The sequence below is a fragment of the Hemiscyllium ocellatum genome, chromosome 24 (assembly GCF_020745735.1).
Source record: "Hemiscyllium ocellatum isolate sHemOce1 chromosome 24, sHemOce1.pat.X.cur, whole genome shotgun sequence".
Lineage (NCBI taxonomy): Eukaryota > Metazoa > Chordata > Chondrichthyes > Orectolobiformes > Hemiscylliidae > Hemiscyllium > Hemiscyllium ocellatum.
In genome coordinates this window covers 1,805,147-1,826,952 of record NC_083424.1, presented here as the reverse complement: position 1 = coordinate 1,826,952, position 21,806 = coordinate 1,805,147, and the positions used below count along the sequence as shown (strand labels likewise).

Below are 21,806 nucleotides of genomic sequence, written 5' to 3'. Positions count from 1 at the left end.
ACCCGAGCTACAAATCTTCTCACAAACTTTTATCTCCTTTTCCACCTATCCACTCCACCCTCTCCTCCCTGACCTATCACCTTCATCCCCTCCCCCACTCACCCGTTGTACTCTATGCGACTTTCTCCCCACCCCCACCCTCCTCTAGCTTATCTCTCCACGTTTCAGGCTCACTGCCTTTATTCCTGATGAAGGGCTTTTGCCCGAAACGTCGATTTTGCTGCACTTTGGATGCTGCCTGAACTGCTGGGCTCTTCCAGCACCACTGATCCAGATAGGTTGATATGTGAACACAACATAAATTTAAAAAGTCAGCCTTTTGGAATTTGGCTAATCTTTGGACAACATAGTGGATCCTTAAAGATATGAGAATTTAAAATTCCAAGACAGAGACGGAAGAATTTCCACCTCACAGAAATCCAGCACAATTGAACCTTATTTTGTGAGATAATAATCTAAAGTTAAACCTTATGTTTGAAAAGTGTACCCAGGAAGGTATCTGCAACAATATCAGAGAGAAGATTCTCAGTTCAAAAAGAAGTTTTCTGAAATCAAAGTCCTGCTGACAGTGAGTCCAGGAAACCTGCAAGTGCCTTAACTGAAGAACTAGTGGAGATCAAGAAACTTTCTCACAATCTCAAATCATCTGAGCCCACCTTTTTAAGCAACCTTCAACACTTCAACTACAAAAGCCATTGAAGCTGTTAAATTCTGACTTTAAAAGCTTTCAGCTACATTCACCCAGGAGCAAGCAACAGGCCTACAAGCATGATGGACTGATTTGAATTGCAACTTTATAACATCTTTCAGTTTACCTACTTTTAATCTTTGTATTTTGTCTAAAGTTTTACATCAAACTTACAACAATAGTTGTGTAATAAACTACCCCTTGTCCTCACTTAAAACCAAAGTTTTTCTGGTTAGTTTTAAGTTGGATGTTGAAATTCACAGTTCACAGGCTGCATATGTACGAGATATGGTCATGACATGTGCATTACACTAACTGACAATTTAACCTGCAATCAATATTTCTATTTTTATAGTAATGTTAGTCATCAAGCAATTCAATTCACTTCAAGAGCTCATTCACTCATAATAAGATTATAACATACTGACATACATCAGAGGAAAGAATTCACATGAACAACTAATGAACACAAATTGAATTGCTGGGATACTCTGCAATTACATTATCAAAGTCCGAGAAATCAACAGATAACAAAAAAATAATTTTAAAGGATTTAGTCACAACATAGTGGGCTGAACAGCAAATATAATGTAATGAGAAAGGTAAAATAAAACACAAATATAAAATGGGCCTTACTTGTAGCATCACCTGCTTCTGAGACATCATGTTTTGGTGCTTCTGCTTCCCAGCTTTCAGATACATTTCTGGAATCAAGCTTTTGTAATGCTTTGAGAATAGGAGGAATTGGCTCCTCCAAACCATTTGAAGGATCTCGCTGATTAAAGGGGTTATCTTTCTCTGGTGGAGAATGGTACCTAAGCAGATTGACAACAATAAAAGGGTTCAGAATACCAATTATGCTTCTGTAATCCTTCTGGCATACTTGGGAGGTCAAAATTAATGCAAATATCAAAATTTGTCAGTTTAACAACATAAAAACAATATATTTATAATACCAGTCAAGGCTCCCAAGAAGAGTATTTCTGTGTGACTGCAGTAAGTGAGAACAAAAGCCAAAACTTTTCAGTGAGCTTTACTCAAAGCCCACAGCAACGTGGTTGATTCTTAACAGCCCTCTTGGCAATTAGGGATTGGCAAAGAATGTTGGTCAAGCCAGCAAAGCCCAAGTTCCATGAATGAATGAGTAAAGTAAAATTTCATATTCAGTATGAAGATGACAAATCTAGGTCTGAAATATATTTTAAATTTAGTAAAGACAATTTCAATGATACGAAGACAGGTAGTGAAAATGAATTAGAAAAGTAGGTTAAAAATACAGTAGAGCAGTGGGAGACATTTAAGGAGATATTTCATCAACCTCAAATATTTCATTTGAAAGAAAGTACTCATTGAAGAATGAACAATTCATGGCTAACTAAATTAATTAAGGATGCTACCAAATTGGAAAAAAAAGCTACATATTGTTGCAAAGGTTGAAAACATTTTAAAAACCAAAGGATGAGGAGAAAACAAAAAGGGAGGAAATAGAATACAAAGCGTAAACTAGCAAGAATGTTAAAAATGCTCAATACGACTTTCTGCAAGTATATTAAATAAAAAAGTATACCTAAATTAAATATTGGTCCCTTATGAGGTGAAACTAGAGAATTAGTAATGGCAAATAAGCAAACGGCAGAGAACTTGAACAAGTATTCTGCATCTGTCTTCACAATAGTAGACATAAAAATAGCCTACTAATAACAGGAGAAAATCAAGGACTGAAATGGAGAGAAATGAACACTGTCACTAGAGAAACAGTCACAGAAATAATGAATGGACTTAAACATTGACAAGCACCTCAGAGTTGTTGGCATGCACCTAGCCTTAAAGGATATGGCTGCAGAGAAAATAGATGTGTTAAATAGATGTGTTAACTGTAATTGTCCAAATTTCCTAGATCTAGCACCAGCCTCAGAAATTTGGTTAACAGCAAAAGTAATAAATCCAGGAAAGGAGGAGGGGCCTTAGAAAGCAAGACTTGCTTGCCCAACATTTGACAGGGAAACATGCTGGAACCATTTTTAAGCAAATAGCAGCATGGCATTTTAAAAAACAAGTGAAACAAATCATCTTGACTTCACTCAATTGTATGAAACAGAAATAGTATTTAACAATATTGTTTTCAGAGGATGAAACAAGCAAAATGAATAGAAGAACCAGTAAATTTAGTGCTTTTAAAATTTACAAAACAGCTTTCATAAGACGTCACATAGGGGTGTCCTGGGAACACAGAAGTGGCAATAGGACCTTCAAGCTACTCAAGTTTGCTCCACCACGCTAGCTCATGACTGATCTTCAAACTCAGTGCCATATTCCTGCATTACACCCATATTCTTTGATGTCATTTGTAGCTAGAAATCTGTTTTTCTGTCCTGAACGTATTAATAACAAGCCTACACTCATTCATGTTTATAAAAATAAAAGGGCTTGACAAAGTAGATATTAAAAGAATGGTTCTTCTCATGGGAGAATCGAGAACGAGAGAATAATAAGGGGTTTCCTATTTAAGACAGGGGTAATGAGTAATTTTAACTTCCAGAGTGTTGTTAATTGTTGGCATGTTCTTCAAGGACAGTAGTGGAGTTTGCATCTTGGAAATTATTCAAGGCAGAGTCCAACAGATTTTTGATGTACAAGGAAGTCAACAGTAAACACTTCACCAGTTAAGCAGAATTTACCCATTTAATCACCATGGTATTTTGTACTACACGTTATTAAAAGTGCAAACTGAATAATCTGAAAAAAGGAATCAAGAATCTAATTGGAAGGATTTTTTTTTATCTTCTTAACTTGGTTGAACAAGTAAAATAAAAGAATACAATAACTGAGAAGGAAACAGTAATTTCAATATCAAATCAGGTACAGAAAGTCAAACAAAAGGAGAAAGAAAGATTGGATTGTGAAAGAGAGTGAGAAAGAAAAACAAAGCAGTTTGGAGACTAAAAATTGACTTTTCTTTTAAAAAGAAACACATAATTAAAAGCTGAAGAAAAGAGATTTCCTGCATATAATATAGTTATTTTTTGGTGCCAGGAGAATCATCGGCAGCAATTAACGTACATCATATTAAAATCTGAAAGGTAATTCAGGCTTAATCAATGATCTATTGATTTAAAATACCTCCAAAACAGGATCTTTACATCTTTACATCCGATCAGCTTTTACATTCGGTGGCAAATTTGTTTTGTAATTACCATGTTAATACAGATACATCTTGCAGCTGAATGCATTTCAACAGTGAGTCAGTAAATGAGATGTCATGTTCACAAAGCTAATCATGGAACCGTACATCTCAGATAGGGATTTGTGAATTTTCATGTTTAACTATGCATCTTCCCTTATCTCTACATGCTGCATCCCTTAAATATGTGTTATGATTATCAGTCTTACTGTTATTTTTACAGCAAATTACAAGCCTATCCACTATTATGTGGTATAACATTGCTGGCCTTATATCACCAATTTATTTTCAGCTATTTCACGGGAGATCATTACTTTTAAAAGTAACATTCTGTTCCACATTTCAAAATATTCTGAAGGTCAAATGTTATGAATGTATAAAGCTGAAAGAATTACTGCAATGAGAATGTTGTGCTAACCTTCTGGGCTGCAGGTTAGTCTCCCCAAAGTCATTGCTACAAGCATTACAGTGATTTTCCAAGGGCTGTCCTGTGAAGATGGAATAGTCAGAACCTGGAGTCAGCCACTTGCGTCTTGCAACATTCTCAGGAAGAGTTTTTGTAGAAGAATGATTTTCATCAGGTTGATGGAAAAGGCTGTTTATGGTAACATATTAAAGAAAATATTTCAGGAAAGCCATGCACATAAAAAAATTATGAGCAGCCCAATTTTGCAATTCATATTTTCAGTAAGGAATTAAAACACTGTAAGCTCTCTAAATGGTGTGTGAAGATCCAAGCTACTGTTATTACTGGATAAATCCGATCCCAGATAAGAACCTGCTTTCATAGATCATGTTTTGGTTTAAACACAGTGATGTCTTGCTCAAACATAAAAACACAATGCTGTAGATTTTGTTTTAAAAACAAAATAGAAACCTATTAAAAGAAATGAAAACAAAATAAACAATTTCACAAACCAAATTCAAATTCAAATTCAAAGATTTTTAAGGTAAAAGCATAATTCCATTATTGCCAAAACACACCTTTATAAACTGAACAAAATAGTTTTTGTATAGCACCCAAAACATACCACTCATACAGTACTCACACCCAAGTCCCTTTATCTCATACCCTGGTAGGTTTCAGTCATTTTGACTTCAACTTTTGGACTAGAACTGCAGAAAGTTTCTTCTTGGATCCATCACACATCTGTATTAAGTAACCACTTCACTGTTTTATCCCAACACTTCTGGTCAGCAACTAACACTGACTCTTCACTCTAAGGTAACCTAGTTCACTATACATCCTTCCCTTCTCAGGTACACTGGTCTATACAGTTAGGAGAAAGTGAAGACTGCAAATGCTGGAGATCAGAGCTTAAAAATGTGTTGCTGGAAAAGCGCAGCAGGTCAGGCAGCATCAAAGGAACAGGAGAATCAATGCCAAAAACGTCGATTCTCCTGTTCCTTTGATGCTGCCTGACCTACTGGTCTATACAGTTGCCCTGTTCCAAAGACTTCACAGGTTATATAAACAATATAGATGTGAATTTGTGGGAGGGGGTATGATAATTAAGTTTGCAGACACAAAGATTGGTACAGCCATTAATAACAAGGAAAAGGGTTTAGATTACAATAAAATATAGATGAGTTGATTAGACTGGCAAATCAGTGGCAGATGGAATTTAATCTTGCAAAAAGTGTGAGGTGGTCCACTTTGGAAGAAGTAACAAGACAAGGGAGAATTCAACAATTGGTAAGGCACTTGGAAGTTCAGCAAAACAAAGGAATCTTGGCTGCATGCCCACTGATTCCTGAAGGCAGCTTTAAACTAACTTTGCTCTAATTCACATACCAAAACATCTCAACTTGTTCTTGCAAGCACTGTGGAAATTACATCTCCAGTTCTTTAGCAAATTAAGATACCAGCTGTTTTAAGATATTTCCTTTCCAGATGTTAACCACTTGTCAGCATAGGCACAACATTTAAGTTCCAAGAGATGTCAAGCATTTACTTCAGCAAATTTACCAGTAAATAGGAAAAGCTGGTTAAGCTAAGAGGTTGTATAATGGCATAGATAGTGAATTGGCCAATGTGCAGGAAACAGAACGGGAACAAGGTTGATCCAATTCAGTTTCTGCTTAAATGTCAACCAGGTCGTTGTCCAGGACTTGCTCCATACGTACAGGAGCCGCTGCAATATTCGAAGTATCGCAATCGGTGAACATCCTGACTTCTGACCTTATGATGTAGAGAAGACCATTGAAATAGCAGTTCAAGATGTGTGGTCTAGGATGTTACCTGGAGGAAATCAGCAACGTTATTCTTGTGCCAGTTATGAATCCTGTCTCTGAAATCGTATTCTGGCTGCCCACTGAAGCTGCTCAAAATGATCTCTTCTTTCCATAAGGAGATTATGGGTATGGTCAGCAATAGCCAAGCAACACAGGAATCCTTTGACATTTGTAGTGGGGTCAAACTGTGTTCTAGCACTGAAATTATGGCACAACTTTGTCTTTGTTGCTTTCATATATCTCCAGGTCATCTACAGATCAGAATGGACAGAAAGCTATTCATTGATGCCCACCTAAGATCCCAAATGAAGGTGCTCCAAGTCCTCATCATAGTTGGGCTCTGCTACTTTTACTAAACCATCATTCCATACCAAGGAACATTTGCAGCAATGATTGTCCTGGTCTAGCATGTTGACACATCACTCTCCATTAATAGTGATAATTTGGCTCTGAAGCTTGTGTATATACAAACAAGAAATAAAAGTGGACCACTTGGCCCTTTGAGCCTGCTCTACCATTCAATAAAGATCTTGGCTCATCTAATTTTAACCTCAATTCCACATTCTTGCATAGACAATCTTTCATCCCCTTAGTAAGCTGGAATCTATCTACCTGTGCCTTAAAAATTTTTAAAGATTATGCAAGCACTGAGGAAGGAAGAGTTCTAAAGGCTCACAACCAACACAGAAAAAAATGTTTCTTCATCGCCATTTTAACTAAGTGGCCCCTTATTTTTAAACTATGACCCATTAGTTCTAAATTTCTCCCAAAACAGGAAACATCCTTTCCACATCCCCCTGGTCACATCCACTCAGGATTTTGTACCTTTCAATTAAATCATGTCTGAATCTTCTGAATTCCAAAAGATACAGGCCTAGCCTGTCTATTCTTTCTTCATAATGCAGGCACCGCTCATTCCAGGCATTAGTGTAATAAACGTTCTCTGAACTGGCTTCAATAAATTAACATCCTTTCACAAGTATGGTGTCTAATACAGTGCACAGTACTCCAGATGCAATCTCACCAATGTCCTGCATAACAGAAGCATAACCTCCTTACTCTTGCATTGATTTCCCCTTGCATTAAAGGATAATATTCTACTAGCTTTAGACCATAAGACACAGGAGTGGAAGTAAGGCCATTCGGCCCATCGAGTCCACTCCGCCTTTCAATCATGGCCGATGGGCATTTCAACTCCACTTACCAGCATTCTCCCCGTAGCCCTTAATTCCTTGAGACAACAAGAATCTATCAATCTCTGCCTTGAAGACATTTAGCGTCCTGGCCTCCACTGCCCTCCGTGGCAATGAATTCCACAGGCCCACCACTCTCTGGCTGAAGAAATGTCTCCACATTTCTGTTCTGAATTTACCCCCTCTAATTCTAAGGCTGTGTCCACGGGTCCTAGTCTCCTCGCCTCACGGAAACAATTTCCTAGCGTCCACCCTTTCCAAGCCATGTATTATCTTGTACGTCTCTATTAAGTCTCCCCTTAATCTTCTAAACTCCAATGAATACAATCCCAGGATCCTCAGCCGTTCCTCATATGTTAGACCTACCATTCCAGGGATCATCCGTGTGAATCTCTGTTGGACACGGTCCAGTGCCAGTATGTCCTTCCTGAGGTGTGGGGACCAAAACTGGACACAGTACTCCAAATGGGGCCTAACCAGAGCTTTATAAAGTCTCAATAGCACATCTTTGCTTTTATATTCCAACCCTCTTGAGATAAGTGACAACATTGCATTCGCTTTCTTAATCACGGACTCAACCTGTATGTTTACCTTTAGAGAATCCTCGACTAGCACTCCCAGATCCCTTTGTACTTTGGCTTTACTAATTTTCTCACCACTTAGAAAGTAGTCTATGTTTTTATTCTTTTTGCCAAAGTGCAAGACCTCGCATTTACTCATGTTGAATTCCATCAGCCATTTCCTGAACCACTCTCCCAAACTATCTAGATCCTTCTGCAGCCTCACCACTTCCTCAGTACTACCTGCCTGTCCACCTAACTTCGTATCATCGGCAAACTTTGCTAGAATGCCCCCAGTCCCTTCATCCAAATCATTAATATATAATGCGAACAGCTGTGGCCCCAACACTGAACCCTGTCGGACACCACTCGTCACTGGCTGCCATTCCGAAAAAGAACCTTTTATCCCAACTCTCTGCCTTCTGTCAGACAGCCAATCCTCAATCCATCCCAGCAGCTCACCTCAAACACCATGGGCCCTCACCTTGCTCAGCTCCCCTGTGGCACCTTATCAAAGGACTTTTGAAAGTCTAGACAGATCACATCTACTGGGTTTCCCTGGTCTAACCTACTTGTCACCTCTTCAAAGAATTCCAACAGGTTTGTCAGGCATGATCTCCCCTTACTAAATCCATGTTGACTTGTTCTAATCAGACTCTGCTCTTCTAAGAATTTAGAAGCCTCATCCTTAATGATGGATTCTAGAATTTTACCAACAACCGAGGTTAAGCTAATTGGCCTATAATTTTCCATCTTATAGCTTTTCTGATTATTTGCTGGACTTACATACTATCCTTCAGCCATTCATGTATTAGGACACCCAGATTTCTCTGCAACTCTCATCATTTAGATACATTTGGAATGCCGGCCTTTATATCTAGAGGAGTGGAGTACAAAGATAACCAAGTTACCCTGTAGTAACACAAAACTACGGTTAGGCCTACTTGAAGTACTGCAAACAGATCTGGGCACCATACTGCAGGAAATATATATTGGATTTGAAGGATTTATTGGAATAATATCTGGACTTCAGGAGTTAAGTTACGTGGAGAGTTGTATAAATTAGGCCCGTTTTCTCTAGAATTTAGACAGTTAAGGAGTGACCGGGTAGATAAAGAAACATTTTCCACTGGTTGGGGATTCTGCAACTAGGGAGCATAGTCTGAGAATTAGGGTCAGACTGTTCAGAGAGATGTTAGGAAGAACTTCTACACACAAGGGATGGTAGATTTTTGAAACTATGTTCTATGAAACTCTCTTCCATAAATAGAAGTGAATGCTGGATCAGTTGTTAATTTTAAATCTGAGATAGTTTTTTTTCGTTAACAATGATATTAAGAAATATAGGCCAAAGGCAGACACATGGAGTTACGCCATAAATCAGCTGTGATCTCAAAAAATGGTGAAAGAGGTCCAAGGAGCTGAATAGCCTACTCCTGTTTCTGTATTCCTATAATATGCTTTTTTATTCTCTCAGTCAAAATGGGCAACTTCATTCATTTCCACATTGTACTCCAATTGTCAGATCTTTGCTCACTCGCTTAACCTATGTACATCCCTTTGTAGGCTTCTTTTGCCCTCTTCATAACTCACTTTTCTATCATTTTATCATCAGAAAATTTAGCTACCTATAGCTTCCATCCCTTCATCTCAATCATGTATATGCCTTAATGGTAACATCACACATCAAGGCTCTACAGTCACCAGTAATCAGTCACCCATCACAAAAGCTGCAGCAATTATGCCTACATTGAATATAACAGTACAGAATAACGGTGACCTGTGAGAACGACAAACTTAAAGTCTACCAAATCTCATTCCCTGTGCACTCTAACAACTGGCCAACCTGTGGTAGGTTAGAGAAAAGGCCGAACTAATGCAACTTCTCTATCACAAACTTGTCAAACCAAGATGTCAAGAATAAGTCACCAACTCAGAAGGTCCTGGAGCACATTAATTCCATCACCATATATTCATTGATAAGTCAAGTCTATGTTGGTTAGGATGAGAGCATTGATCCATCAAACTTACACATATTGAACTGGACATTGGATCACAATGGGGGTCCTTTGCAGTTCTGAGAGTGTGTGGCCCTCAGTTGAGGCATAGTTGACTGTAGAGAGGTTAGGTGCATGGCTGCGAGTGTAGAGCGGAGGATCCAGAGGGAGAACCGCCCTGTGCATTCCAACCACTGTAACAACAGCAGCAGTAAATGCAATGTGAAGATGCCAGGCATTGACAAACAGGAGATCCATTACTGGTGGCCATGACCTCTGGAGGCTGACGACTTGGCAAAGTATTGGAAGGAATGAGCAAAAACATAGCTGACCGGGAAGAGGGCTCAGAGGAACCAAAAGGTAAAATAAAAGAATCACACGTTTTCTCAGCTCACACTTTTCCTTGGCAACAAATGCATCAGACTCCCAGAGTGTGAATCTAGAGCCACAAAAGGTGATGCTCAATTCAAAGAGTTTAACGCAATACAACAAACCTTCGCTCATTTTCCAATATAAAATAAGTAAAATACATAGCAATCATTTTAGTCACTCTGGATGCATATGCACAGCTTAAAATGAAAATTGCACACCCCCCCCCACCCCGGTTTTTGGTTAGTTGACTTGATTTGGCAATCAATCCTGAAACTATTGCTCACTTTGAAATGTGACATTCTTGTCTCTGTCCCTTTAAGTGCACAATGTAAAGCTTCAAGAACATATCTTTTTCCTTCCTCTCTATATTTCAGAAAACACAATTAGTGGAATGGATAAGTGCTGTTTAAAGTAAAATGTTTTTACCTACTGCTTGATGTCCGTGCACAGCAATGTGCCCCTGATCGGACCTTCACATAGTTTCTCTCATGTTCCACTTGTCGAATTTGAGCTTCAAGTTTAGAAGTAACCCTGGAATGCAAGTGTGAATAACATCATGACGAGAATCATTGAGTCATAGAGATGTACAGCATGGAAACAGACCCTTCGGTCCAACTCGTCCATGCTGACCAGACATCTTAATCTAGTCCCACTTGCTAGCATTTGGACCACATCCCTCTAAACCCTTCCTATTCATATACTTATTCAGATGCCTTTTAAATTGTACCAGCCTCCACCACTTCCTCTTGTAGCTCATTCCATACATGCACCACCTTCCACGTGAAAAAGTGTGCCCTTCAGGGCTGGATTCCCTATCCTCCACCCCATCCTCCCCACCAGGGAAAAGATCTTGTCTATTTATCCTATCCAAGCCCCTCATGATTTATAAACCTCTAGAAGGTCACCTCTTAGTCTCCAATGCTCCATGGAAAACAGCCCAGCCTATTCAGCCTCTCCCTATAGCTCAAATCCTCCAACCCTGGCAACATCCTTGAAAGGTTTCTGAAAAGACTTACAAGTTTTACAGCATTCTTCCAACAGGAAGGAGACCAGAACTGCATACAATATTCCAAAAGTGGCCTAACCAACATGACCTCCCAACTCCTATACTCATTGCTCTGACCAATATAGGAAATCATACCAAACGCCTTCTTCACTATCCCTCATTCAAACTCTTCTCCCTCCACCATCTGGCAGAAGATACCAGAGAATTTGGTCTCGTGGCCAGACTGTGCAACAGTTTCTTTCCCCAAGCTATCAATCTCCTTAACACTGTATTCCATCTGCAATTCTTTGCAGGACTTTTCGAATCGTTGCTAAAACAATAGTTTATTAATGATCATTCATTATTATACTGTAATTTGTCCATCACTATACCTATTGTCTTGTCAGGAATTACTGTGCTCTCTTATATGTTCTGCACTTTTCTTATGCATTTTATGCTGACCTGTGTATGATTATACTCTTGTGTAATTTATGTTGTTCGTGTAGCACCTGGTCCTGGAGGAACGCAGTCTTGTTTTTACTTTATCAGTTGTATATGGTAGAAATTTCTGCCACCTCCAAACAGACCCCACAACCAAGGATATATTTCCCTTCCCTCCCCAATCAGTGTTCCGGAAAGACCACTCCCTCCGTAACTCCCTCGTCAGGACCACACCCCCACCAATCCAATCTCCACTCCCGGCACCTTCCCCTGCAACCGCAAGAAATGCAAAACTTGCGCCCACACTTCTCCCCCCCCCACTTCCCCTCAAGGCCCCAAGGGATCCTTCCATATCCATCACAAATTCACCTGCACCTCCACACACATCATTTACTGTATCCGCTGCACCCGATGTGGCCTCCTATACATTGGGGAGACAGGCCACCTACTTGTGGAATGTTTCAGAGAACACCTCTGGGACACCCGCACCAACCAACCCAACCGCCCGTGGTTGAACATTTTAACTCCCCCTCCCACTCCGCCAAGGACATGTAGGTCCTTGGCCTCCTCCATCGCCAGACCATGGCAACACGACCAAGCAACACGACCATGGCAACACGACCATGGCAACACCATGGAGGAAGAGCACCTCATCTTCCGCCTAGGAACCCTTTAACCACAAGGGATGAATGCAGATTTCTCCAGCTTCCTCATTTCCTCTCCCCCCACCTTTCCTCAGTTCCAACCCTCGGACTCAGCACCACCTTCTTGACCTGCAATCTTCTTCCCAACCTCTCTGGCCCCACCCCCTCTCCGGCCTATTACCCTCACCTTAACCTCCTTCTACCTATCGCATTCCCAATGCCCCTCCCCCAAGTCCCTCCTCCCTACCTTTTATCTTAGCCTGCTTGGCACACCCTCCTCATTCCTGAAGGGCTTATGACCGAAATGTCGATTCTCATGCTCCTTGGATGCTGCCTGACCTGCTGCGCTTTTCCAGCAACACATTTTTCAGCTCCGATCTCCAGCATTCTCAGTCCTCACTTTCTCATATATGGAAGAAATGACAACTAAAGCTACCCTTGATTCCTCTTGACTTGTGACCTGCGACTCTACTTTCAAGGAACTATGAACCTGCACTCCAAGGTCTCTTTGTTTAGTAACACTCTCTAGGACCTTACCAGGAAGTGTACAAGTCCTGCTAAGATTTGCTTTTCCAAAATGCAGCATCTTATATTTATCCAAATTAAACTTCATCTACCACTACTCAGCCCATTGGCCCTACTGATCAAATGTTATTGTAATCGGAGGTAGCCACCACTGTCCACTACACCTCCTATTTTGGTGCCAGCTGCAAACTTACTAACTATACCTCCTATGTTCACATCCAAATCATGTATATAAATAAGAAAAGGCAGTGGACCCAACATCAATCCTTATGGCACAACACTGATCACAGGCCTCCAGTATGAAAAGCAACCCTCCATCACCACGCTCTGTCTTCTACCCTCAAGTCAGTTCTATTTCCAAATGGCTAGTTCTCCCTGTATTCCATGAGATCTAACCTTGCTAAGCAGTCTCCCATGAGGAATCTTGTCGAATGCCTTACTGAAGTCCACGTAGATCGTGTCTATCGCTCTGCCCTCATCAATCCTCTTTGTTACTTCTTCAAAAAACTCAAATAAGTTTGTGAGACATTATTTCCAACCCACAAAGCCATGCTGGCTATCCCTAATCAGTCCTTGCCTTTCCAAATATATGTAAATCCTGTACCTCAGGATTCCTTTGAACAATTTGCCCACCAACGATCTCAGACTACTTAGTAAGATAAAATTACTAACTCAAAATGTAGCTCTTATCAATATTAAGTATCAAAACACAGCCTCAAACACTGAATCAGTTGTGATGAAAATTCACAGACCCAAAACACTATATCTTTCTTTCTTCTTAGATGTTGGCAAGTCACCTGGGTTTTTCCAGTATTTTCTGTTTTTATCTAAAAAATTACATACTGAAATAAACAGGACTCTTAAAAGACAGATTGACCATTAGAAGCTACTGCAAAGATACAGGGAAAAGTGCCTATGTTGCCCTCCCAAGTGGGAAGTGCTCAACCTTTGCACTCTCTCCTGAATCACAACCAATTGTTTAACAATATTAAGTAAAACAAAATGTTGGAAAAAAATGCACTTTGGCAGCAAACCGAGGGACAACTGGGATGATAATGAATTCAGTGGCCTGATCTTACTTGAACATAAATTTCCAAATATTATTGCTGCTAAATATATCTGCCTAACCGTCAAAACTATATTGAAGGAAAGCCCATATTAAATTTCCCAAGAAGCTTTACAGCATTATGTAACAAAATCCAAGTTCCAATTGTCTAACCTTTTCAGCTCAGAGATTTGAGAATTTGCATCGACTAGTTTATCTTCTGTTGTACTCAAAGTTTCCTGTTAAAAAGAAAAAAAATATCAACAGCACAAACCTTTATATGTTCCATGTCAGGATAATCATTCGGGTTCATAGCAATAAATAGTAACTTTTATAGCAGCCTCCTAACTCTGCAAGTGAATGTGAAATTACCTTTACTCGTTCATGTTCTTTTCCCAGTGACTCATATTCTATAAGTAGCTGCGAATGGAAAAGGGGAGATTAGCTTTTACATCTGAACCAAAATGTAAACACTGTATTTACAAAGTCTGTTAATGAAAGAATGAGCATTCCTACAGAGAAAAAAAACCATGAATACAAACTTTGGTTTTATTATTCTTTCAAGCCAATTTCATTTAAGACAATTCAGAACTTACATTCTGTAATATTTTGTGCTCTTGTTTCATTCTGGCGTCTTTATTATCAGAATGTTTGTAAGCTTTTTCAAAGGCGTCTTCTAGATCTTTCAGCCTGCTATTGAGTTTGTTGACCATGTTATCCTTCTCCTTGTTGTCTTTTCGCATTTCGTCAAGACGCTGTTGTAATGCATTGGCCGTGGCACTAACTGCATCGTAACGTGCTGGCCAATCAGTCTAACCCAAAACAACAAGATTAATTTTGAATAGTAAGATATTGTTGTATTTTGTATAGAAGCTATAAGTGGTTTACCTACTATCCAACTTCTAACCATGTGCTACAGAACTACCCAACTAATTGCATGGTCTTCACTTAAGAAGAAGGTCAGCATCCTCAAAATTTCTGACTACAATACTGACACCAATTTATACATAAACTTTCCTTCCATTATTCAAGGACAGCTACTCACTAACTCCATTTCCATTAAGTAGTTCTTGTTCTCCAGATCTTGAATACGATTACCAGCTTCAGTTAAAGCTCTTTCCAGTTGTTCACACCTGAAAGTTTAAAATAAGCATTAGCAATAGTGTGAAGACTTACACTAAGCTATTAACAATCATATAATCTTAGAATAGTTACAATACAGAAGGCCAATGGTCCTATTGTATCTAAGCAGACTTTATGCAAAATAATTCAGCTTTTCACCTTAGGCTTGTAAATTTTCTCTTTAGATAATTATCCAAACCTTTTTGAAATCCATGATTGCGTCAATCACCACAAAGATCAAGCAGTATATTCCAGATCCTAACCATATGCTGCATAACAATTTTTCTCGTTGACTTGATTCTTTTGCTGGTCATTTTAAATCTGCATCCACTGGCTCTCAACCAGTTATCTATGGACAACAGTTTCCCTCCAAATCAAAAGCCCTCATGGTTTTGAGCATCTTTCAATATTGTCTTCCAGAAGGACAAGCCAACTTCTTCAATCTACCAATGTAATTGAAGTTACTCATTCTTGGATCCTCACAGTCAACTTTTTTCCACACCCTCTCCAATGATTTCACAACGTTCCTCAAGAACGTGTGCTGAATAGGACACAACATTTTGAGGCCAAATTAATGTTTTATAAAGATTCACAAAACAGAGTCATAGAGATGTACAGCATGGAAACGGACCCTTTGGTCCAACCCATCCATGCCGACCAGGTATCGCAACCCAATCTAGTCCCACCTGCCAGCACCCACCCCATATCCCTCCAAACCCTTCCTATTTGTGTTCTATTCTTCTGTTTATTGTTATGGACTAGGCCAGACCACTCAAAATATTCATAAGCAGGCAGACTAGACCATAACTGTGCAATTCTTCACTGTACATTTACCAGGACAATTACCTGAAGTAAGTTAGCTGGGTTGACTACCAGGTTTTAAACAGACAAACATTTATTCTGAAAATTAATGAAATGAAACACAAAGAACAGAATAAAGAATATCTTCAGAACCCAGTCTATCCAAAACAGACTTAATTATGCTGTTCGAATGTGCACATCAGTCCCAATAAGCAAACTCCCTTAAAAAAATCAATAAAAATTGAACAAAGTCTTACAGGTCGAAGTTAGAAGGGCAGAAGGAGAGAGAGTTTCGCAACCTGTTTTCACACAGTCCATTGCTGAACTCCTTAACTAGTTCTGGGCTGAACTGCTCAGCTAGAGAGCTGACCACTCCCCTTTCATTATATAGGTCACTTCTAAAAGCCTTATTAACTACTTTCTCAACCAACCCAGCCACCTTGAACCATCAGTGCACCTATACCAAGTCCCTCTGTTCATGCAACCCTACAGAATTGCATCCTTTTGTATTGCCTCTCTCCTTTTTTCCCTATCAAATCTCTTTTTTCATATCAAAATGAATGACTTCATACTTTCTAAATTCAACTTACACGGTACAATTGCAACATGTCTGCCCATTCCATCAGCCTATGTTCACAATACCTCTGTTTTGTGCCAACTGCCAATTGGAAAATTGTATCCTGGAAATCTAAGCTTTTTTGAAAAAAAAGTCATTCATAGAATATTGCAGTCACTGGCTGGGCCAGCATTTATTACCATCCCTAATTGCACATGAACTCAGCGGCCTGCAAAGGCATTTCAGAGGACAGTTAAGAGTCAACCATCAATCACATTGCCACAGATCGATGGTTAAATATACAGACAGTCCAGGTCAGTGTAACAGATTTTCTTTCCTAAAGGCCATTAGTGATCTACATTTATTTTTATGACAATCAACAATGGTAACATATTTACCATTAGACTAAGATTTTTAATTTCAGATTTTTATTGAATTCAAGTTTCACCATTTGCCAGAATGGGATTTGAATTTATGTCCCCAACACAATAGCCTAGGATTCAACATCATTAGAGTACTGACATTATCACTTTGCCATCACCTCACTATATAATTAAAATAGATGGAGGGTGCTGCATGCAGCAGTCCCCTGCAACCGCAGATTGCGGTGGTTCATGGACTCCCAGCCCAACTGCTTGTTCTGTGGTGCTGTGGAGTCCGTGGACCATGTGTATATTGGATGCAGGCGTTTGCACTCCCTCTTTGATTTTCTGAAAAACCTCCTCCTCTGCTTTTGGTTGCACTTCAGTCCCACGCTCTTGATGTTCGGGCACCCGGTACGGAGGAGGGAGGGCAGGTCTGAAGACCTCCTCGTGGGTCTGCTCCTGGGCCTGGCCAAACTGGCCATAAACAGGTCCAAGCAGCGGGCTGTGGAGGAGGTTGTTAGGGCCGACTGCCTGCCCCTCTTCTGCGGTTACGTTAGGGCCCGGGTGTCCTTGGAGAAGGAGTACGTGGTGTCCACCAACACCCTGGAGTTGTTCAGGGAGAGGTGGGCGCCGCAGGGAGTGGAGTGCATAATTTCCCCCTCCAACTCCATTTTGATTTAGTCCCTGCCCTCCCCTTCACTGTTTTGATCACACAGCATTGCCCCTTGATGTGAAGGGCACTGCTTGTCACAGGCCACTCAGGTATTTTCCTGTTTTCCTGGTGGTGGAAATTGAATAAAGATTCGTACACTTTGTGTCTTTCACTGTGTCTCACACCTGCACGCACATACACCATGGGTGCTGGGGAAAGAAAATAAGCACTACCGCAGTTAGGCGGTAGTGTGGAAAAATAAATAAATAAATAAATAGGAGTGTGCCCTTTGATGTGAAGGGCACTGCTTGTCACTGGACCACTTGGGTGGTTTCCCTATCACTTGGGCTGGATCTGTGAGAGTGTGTGCACTTGTGCAAGAAGAAGAAGAAAGGAAAAAAAAAGAAAAAAAATACAATTAAAATAGATTAAGAAAACAAATGGCCCTGGACTAAACAAGGGCACAGCTGACCTTCATCCAGCTCATAAACCATTTGCTACTACTATGTATCCTGTCATTCAGGAACTTTACATCCAAACTGCAACCATCTCTTTTATTCCATGAAGCTTCCACTTTGCTGACAAGCTTGTTATGTGGGACTTTAATCAAATACTTTTTTGGAAGTCTGTGTATACAATATCAACCCTCCTTGTTAGTTCATCAAAGATTCCAACAAGTTATTAAAACTAAATTTACCCTTAACAATTCAACCCCAACTTTCCTTAACTGATCCACATTTGTCCAAGTGATTTAATTTTGTTCTGGATTATCATTTCTAAAAACCTTCCCACCACCAAGGTTAACCAGCTGCCCTGCATTTGCTGGGGGATCATGACATCCTGTTTTGAATAAAGATTTAACACTTGCAATTTTTCAATCCTCTCGTACCACCCTGGTATCTAAGTAAGAATGGAAGTTTATGACCATGGCCTCCACAATTTCCACCCTTACTTTCTTCAGTCGTTTTGATACACCCAAGACCCTGGTAATGTATCAGCTTGAAGCAAAGCCTGCATTTCCAATATATCTCGATCAATTTTTAGACCACCCAATGTCTCAACCACCTTCTCATGACAAAGATATGGGTTGCATCTTCTCAAAACTGCCTAACTGAAACCTCAGCCATGATCTCAAGCTCATGAATAAATCCCCTTTTCCGTTTGTAATTGGCCTCATTCTACCTTTTACTTTACTTTTAATATGCCAATAGACCTTGAGATTCCCTTTCGTTAGCTACCATTCTCTTCTCATACTCTGGTCTTCTCATTTATTTTTTTCGTTTCACCTCAGAATCTTCTATATTCAACCTGCTTCTCACTTATGTTATTAACCCAACATCTATGATATGCACCTTTGTTTTACTACACTCTCTATCTCTTATCATTAAGGAAGCTCTGGCTTTGTTTGTATTCCCATTGACATTTGCAGGAATTTTTCAAATGGATCCAAATCATTTTCCTCTTTAAATTCAGTCTATTGTTCTGTCACAGGTTTGCCTAACAATCTTCTATTCCAATTATCTGGGCAAGATCTATTCTCATCATAATGAAGTTGGCCCTCCTCCAGTAATTATTTTTACTCCAGCTAGCTCCTTATCCTGTTCCCATAGCTGAACTAAACATTATGGTTATATGAGACTGACAATGCCCATATAACATACAAGCATTATTTAGCAATTTGATGAAAAGTAGGAGAAAATTGAAACAAAAAATAAGCAATGATCTCACTTTTTAATTGTTTTTGTCATCGCAAAAGAACTTCTGAAGAAGAATCATTGACTTGAAACATTAAATCTGCTTTCCCTACATAGAAACTTCCAGATCTGCTGGGCTCCTCCAGCAACTTCTGGTTTTGTTACAAGAATGTATATTTTGTTCTGCACTTAAATGAAAAATTAAACATAAGATCTGCAGGTAAGGTAAAGGAAAGTAAAGGAAAGTAAATATAAATGGTTAGGTCAAATACGTATTTTATTGAAACCAAAAATCACCTTTTTAAAAGATCCTCGTTATGTTTCTCTGCTTCAAATATTGTAGAAGATCCATTTAATCTTGCCAACTTTTCCCTAAGGCTGTTTATTTCTGCCTCATAGTATGCCCTAATATCAGCCACATGACGTGCATGCTTCTCACGCAGATTTAGGCGAGCTCTAGAAATAACATTTCAACACGAAAGAATCTGAATTTATGTTCATGGTGTAAATTCAAATTCATGTACAATAATTTATTTAGCATTTGAACTATTATCTGCTTATGCAAATATCACCTGGAAAATTTCAAATTATGTATGCGTACAGTATTCCATGATGAAAGCCAAATTCAGCAACAACAGAAAATAGCTGACATCATGGTAAAACACACCAAAATGCGTTTAAACATTAAAAGTTGTCTGAGAACAGTTGAGAGGTGTGAACTGCTTTTCCACAAATCAAAATGAAATTTCTTAAAATGTGAAATATTTTGGTAAAATAAAGTGTTACTTACATAGATAATACGATAGGATCTTCAAGAGATGATGCAGATACGCGGTGATCCTCTGAGCCACTAACACTATTTTTGATCCCTGATGGGCCAATAGAAGGGACAGATGGTTGTGCCAGTGTAGAACTGCACCCGTCTACTTGACCAAGCAATGAGCCTGCTGCATTCCTTGTTGGCTGTAAATTTTTAGAATGTGGACTGTTGACAGCAGAGAAAGCCCGAGAGGCAGGATGGAGATTCCAGCTCTTTAACTGCTGGGAACATCTGGAAGTACTGGTTAATTCTGATCCTAGCAAAGTATCTGCATGTAATTCTGAATTATGATCAGAATAGTTTTGGACAGTTACATTCATTATGGAGTCTGGGCTGACTGAAGACCGAGTATCAGATTCTGAAACTGCTACCGGAGTAGAGAAGTCATATTGTGGAGAAAATGCAGCAGGTGGCTTCATATGAAGAGTAGGATCAAGTGTTAAAACCTTAATACGTGGAGAAAAGAATTTAAAGATTTTTGATTTCAGAAATTAAATCTCATTTCCTAAACAGATACAATTCTAAAAAGCAGGTTTCAATCATTATTGTTAAAAGGATAGAACAATATATTTTACAAAAACAATCCATGCAATGTGGCTCTGACATGTTGATACATTAGGAGGGCTGTTTTTGTACATCTATTAGCAACAGCTATTTAACTAGGAGAATTTTAAATAGCTATTTAACGTGGAACTGGCTACCACAAGGAGTGATGGGTAAAGTTGAATAGTTGATGCAATATTCAATGGCATTTTATGTTATGCAACTACACCAGTACCTTGCATTAATAGCATCTCAACAGATTATTCAAATAGATAGCAAAGTCGCAATCAGTCACGCCAGAAAGCCCATTTGCTAACTGTTTAACAGCACGAGTTGGAACTTTCAGATCTTCGCATGGGTTGTAGATTTTCACGATTTAGTAGATTTATGTAAGGTGAAGTACCATTGCACAGAAACAAGTAGATAACGAGGATAGCCTTAATATAAACAACGATAAAGTGCAGTATACAAAGATCTCAAATGCTGATCCTGAACCACGTTAGCCAGCACCAGAGGTCACAAATTGGCCTAAGAATACCCAGGCTTGGAAGGAGGAAAAAGAAAGTGGAAATGATGCACAAATTCATCCAATTGAAAGAACAATACCCAAATTGTGCAGTGCAATCAATGAGCCATTTTATGGGAAATAAAATGCTTCAGGGGAAATTGGGTGACACGTGGCTGAGGCACTGGACTTTCCCTAAGGTCCTAGGCTCAAATCCTATCCAGATGTCTAGCAATTAAAACAAAGTACAGATCACATTTGAAATACATTTTAACTATTCCAATTACATTCACCTTGGTTTACAAGCATTAAAGTGCTGTAACTGGTAACCTCACTCAGAGGTAAATAGCAGTTGGTGTTAAAAATGGATAACTATCACACTGGAGTGCACTTCTGATTTTTGGGGAGGAGATAGGATAGGTAACCTATCTCTGTAACAGGCCGTATAGTACTAATAATCAGCTACATTCTATGTACATCAAACAGAAAATATTCAAATTCCCAGCAACAATATTCCCCATCTTGATGAGCGAAAAATAAACCAGCTAAATTGGCAAAAGGAACAAAAACAGTCATGAGAAAAAAACTTCATCAAACACTGAATGGTTAAGGTCTGGAATGCAATGCTCTGGAGTATATTCAATTGAAACATTCTAAAAGGAAACAGACTGCCACTTTAAAGGAAAATTGCACAGGGTCTTTTGATGGGGTGAGAACAGGCAGCAGGATGGCAAATTGAAATGCTCATTTGGACAGCAGACAACGGGCAGACTGGCCTCCTTCTGCATTGTATAAATTCTGTGTGATTGGAAAACTACAATGAGTGGGCCATCCTTCATTTAATGAGGAGCAGCAAGATCTCACCTATGGATAACTAGGTCA

At 39.4% G+C, this 21,806-nt stretch overlaps 1 protein-coding gene across 12 annotated transcripts in view; it reads right to left on the bottom strand.

Moving 5' to 3' along the window:
* The window catches only part of LOC132827004 (M-phase phosphoprotein 9), a 107,959-nt gene that overhangs the window by 38,449 nt on the left and 47,704 nt on the right, over positions 1-21,806 (bottom strand). For 10 of the 12 annotated variants that reach the window (XM_060843334.1, XM_060843335.1, XM_060843333.1 and 7 more), the window contains 9 exons: positions 19,847-20,322; positions 19,354-19,512; positions 14,912-14,999; positions 14,463-14,678; positions 14,239-14,286; positions 14,041-14,105; positions 10,653-10,757; positions 4,288-4,464; positions 1,325-1,503 (listed from right to left, as the gene is read on the bottom strand). In XM_060843334.1, coding sequence (XP_060699317.1) covers positions 1,325-1,503; positions 4,288-4,464; positions 10,653-10,757; positions 14,041-14,105; positions 14,239-14,286; positions 14,463-14,678; positions 14,912-14,999; positions 19,354-19,512; positions 19,847-20,322 — 1,513 coding nt within the window. The remainder of the gene's footprint in view (positions 1-1,324; positions 1,504-4,287; positions 4,465-10,652; positions 10,758-14,040; positions 14,106-14,238; positions 14,287-14,462; positions 14,679-14,911; positions 15,000-19,353; positions 19,513-19,846; positions 20,323-21,806) is intronic. The other 2 variants (XM_060843345.1, XM_060843342.1) reach the window with 2 other exon arrangements.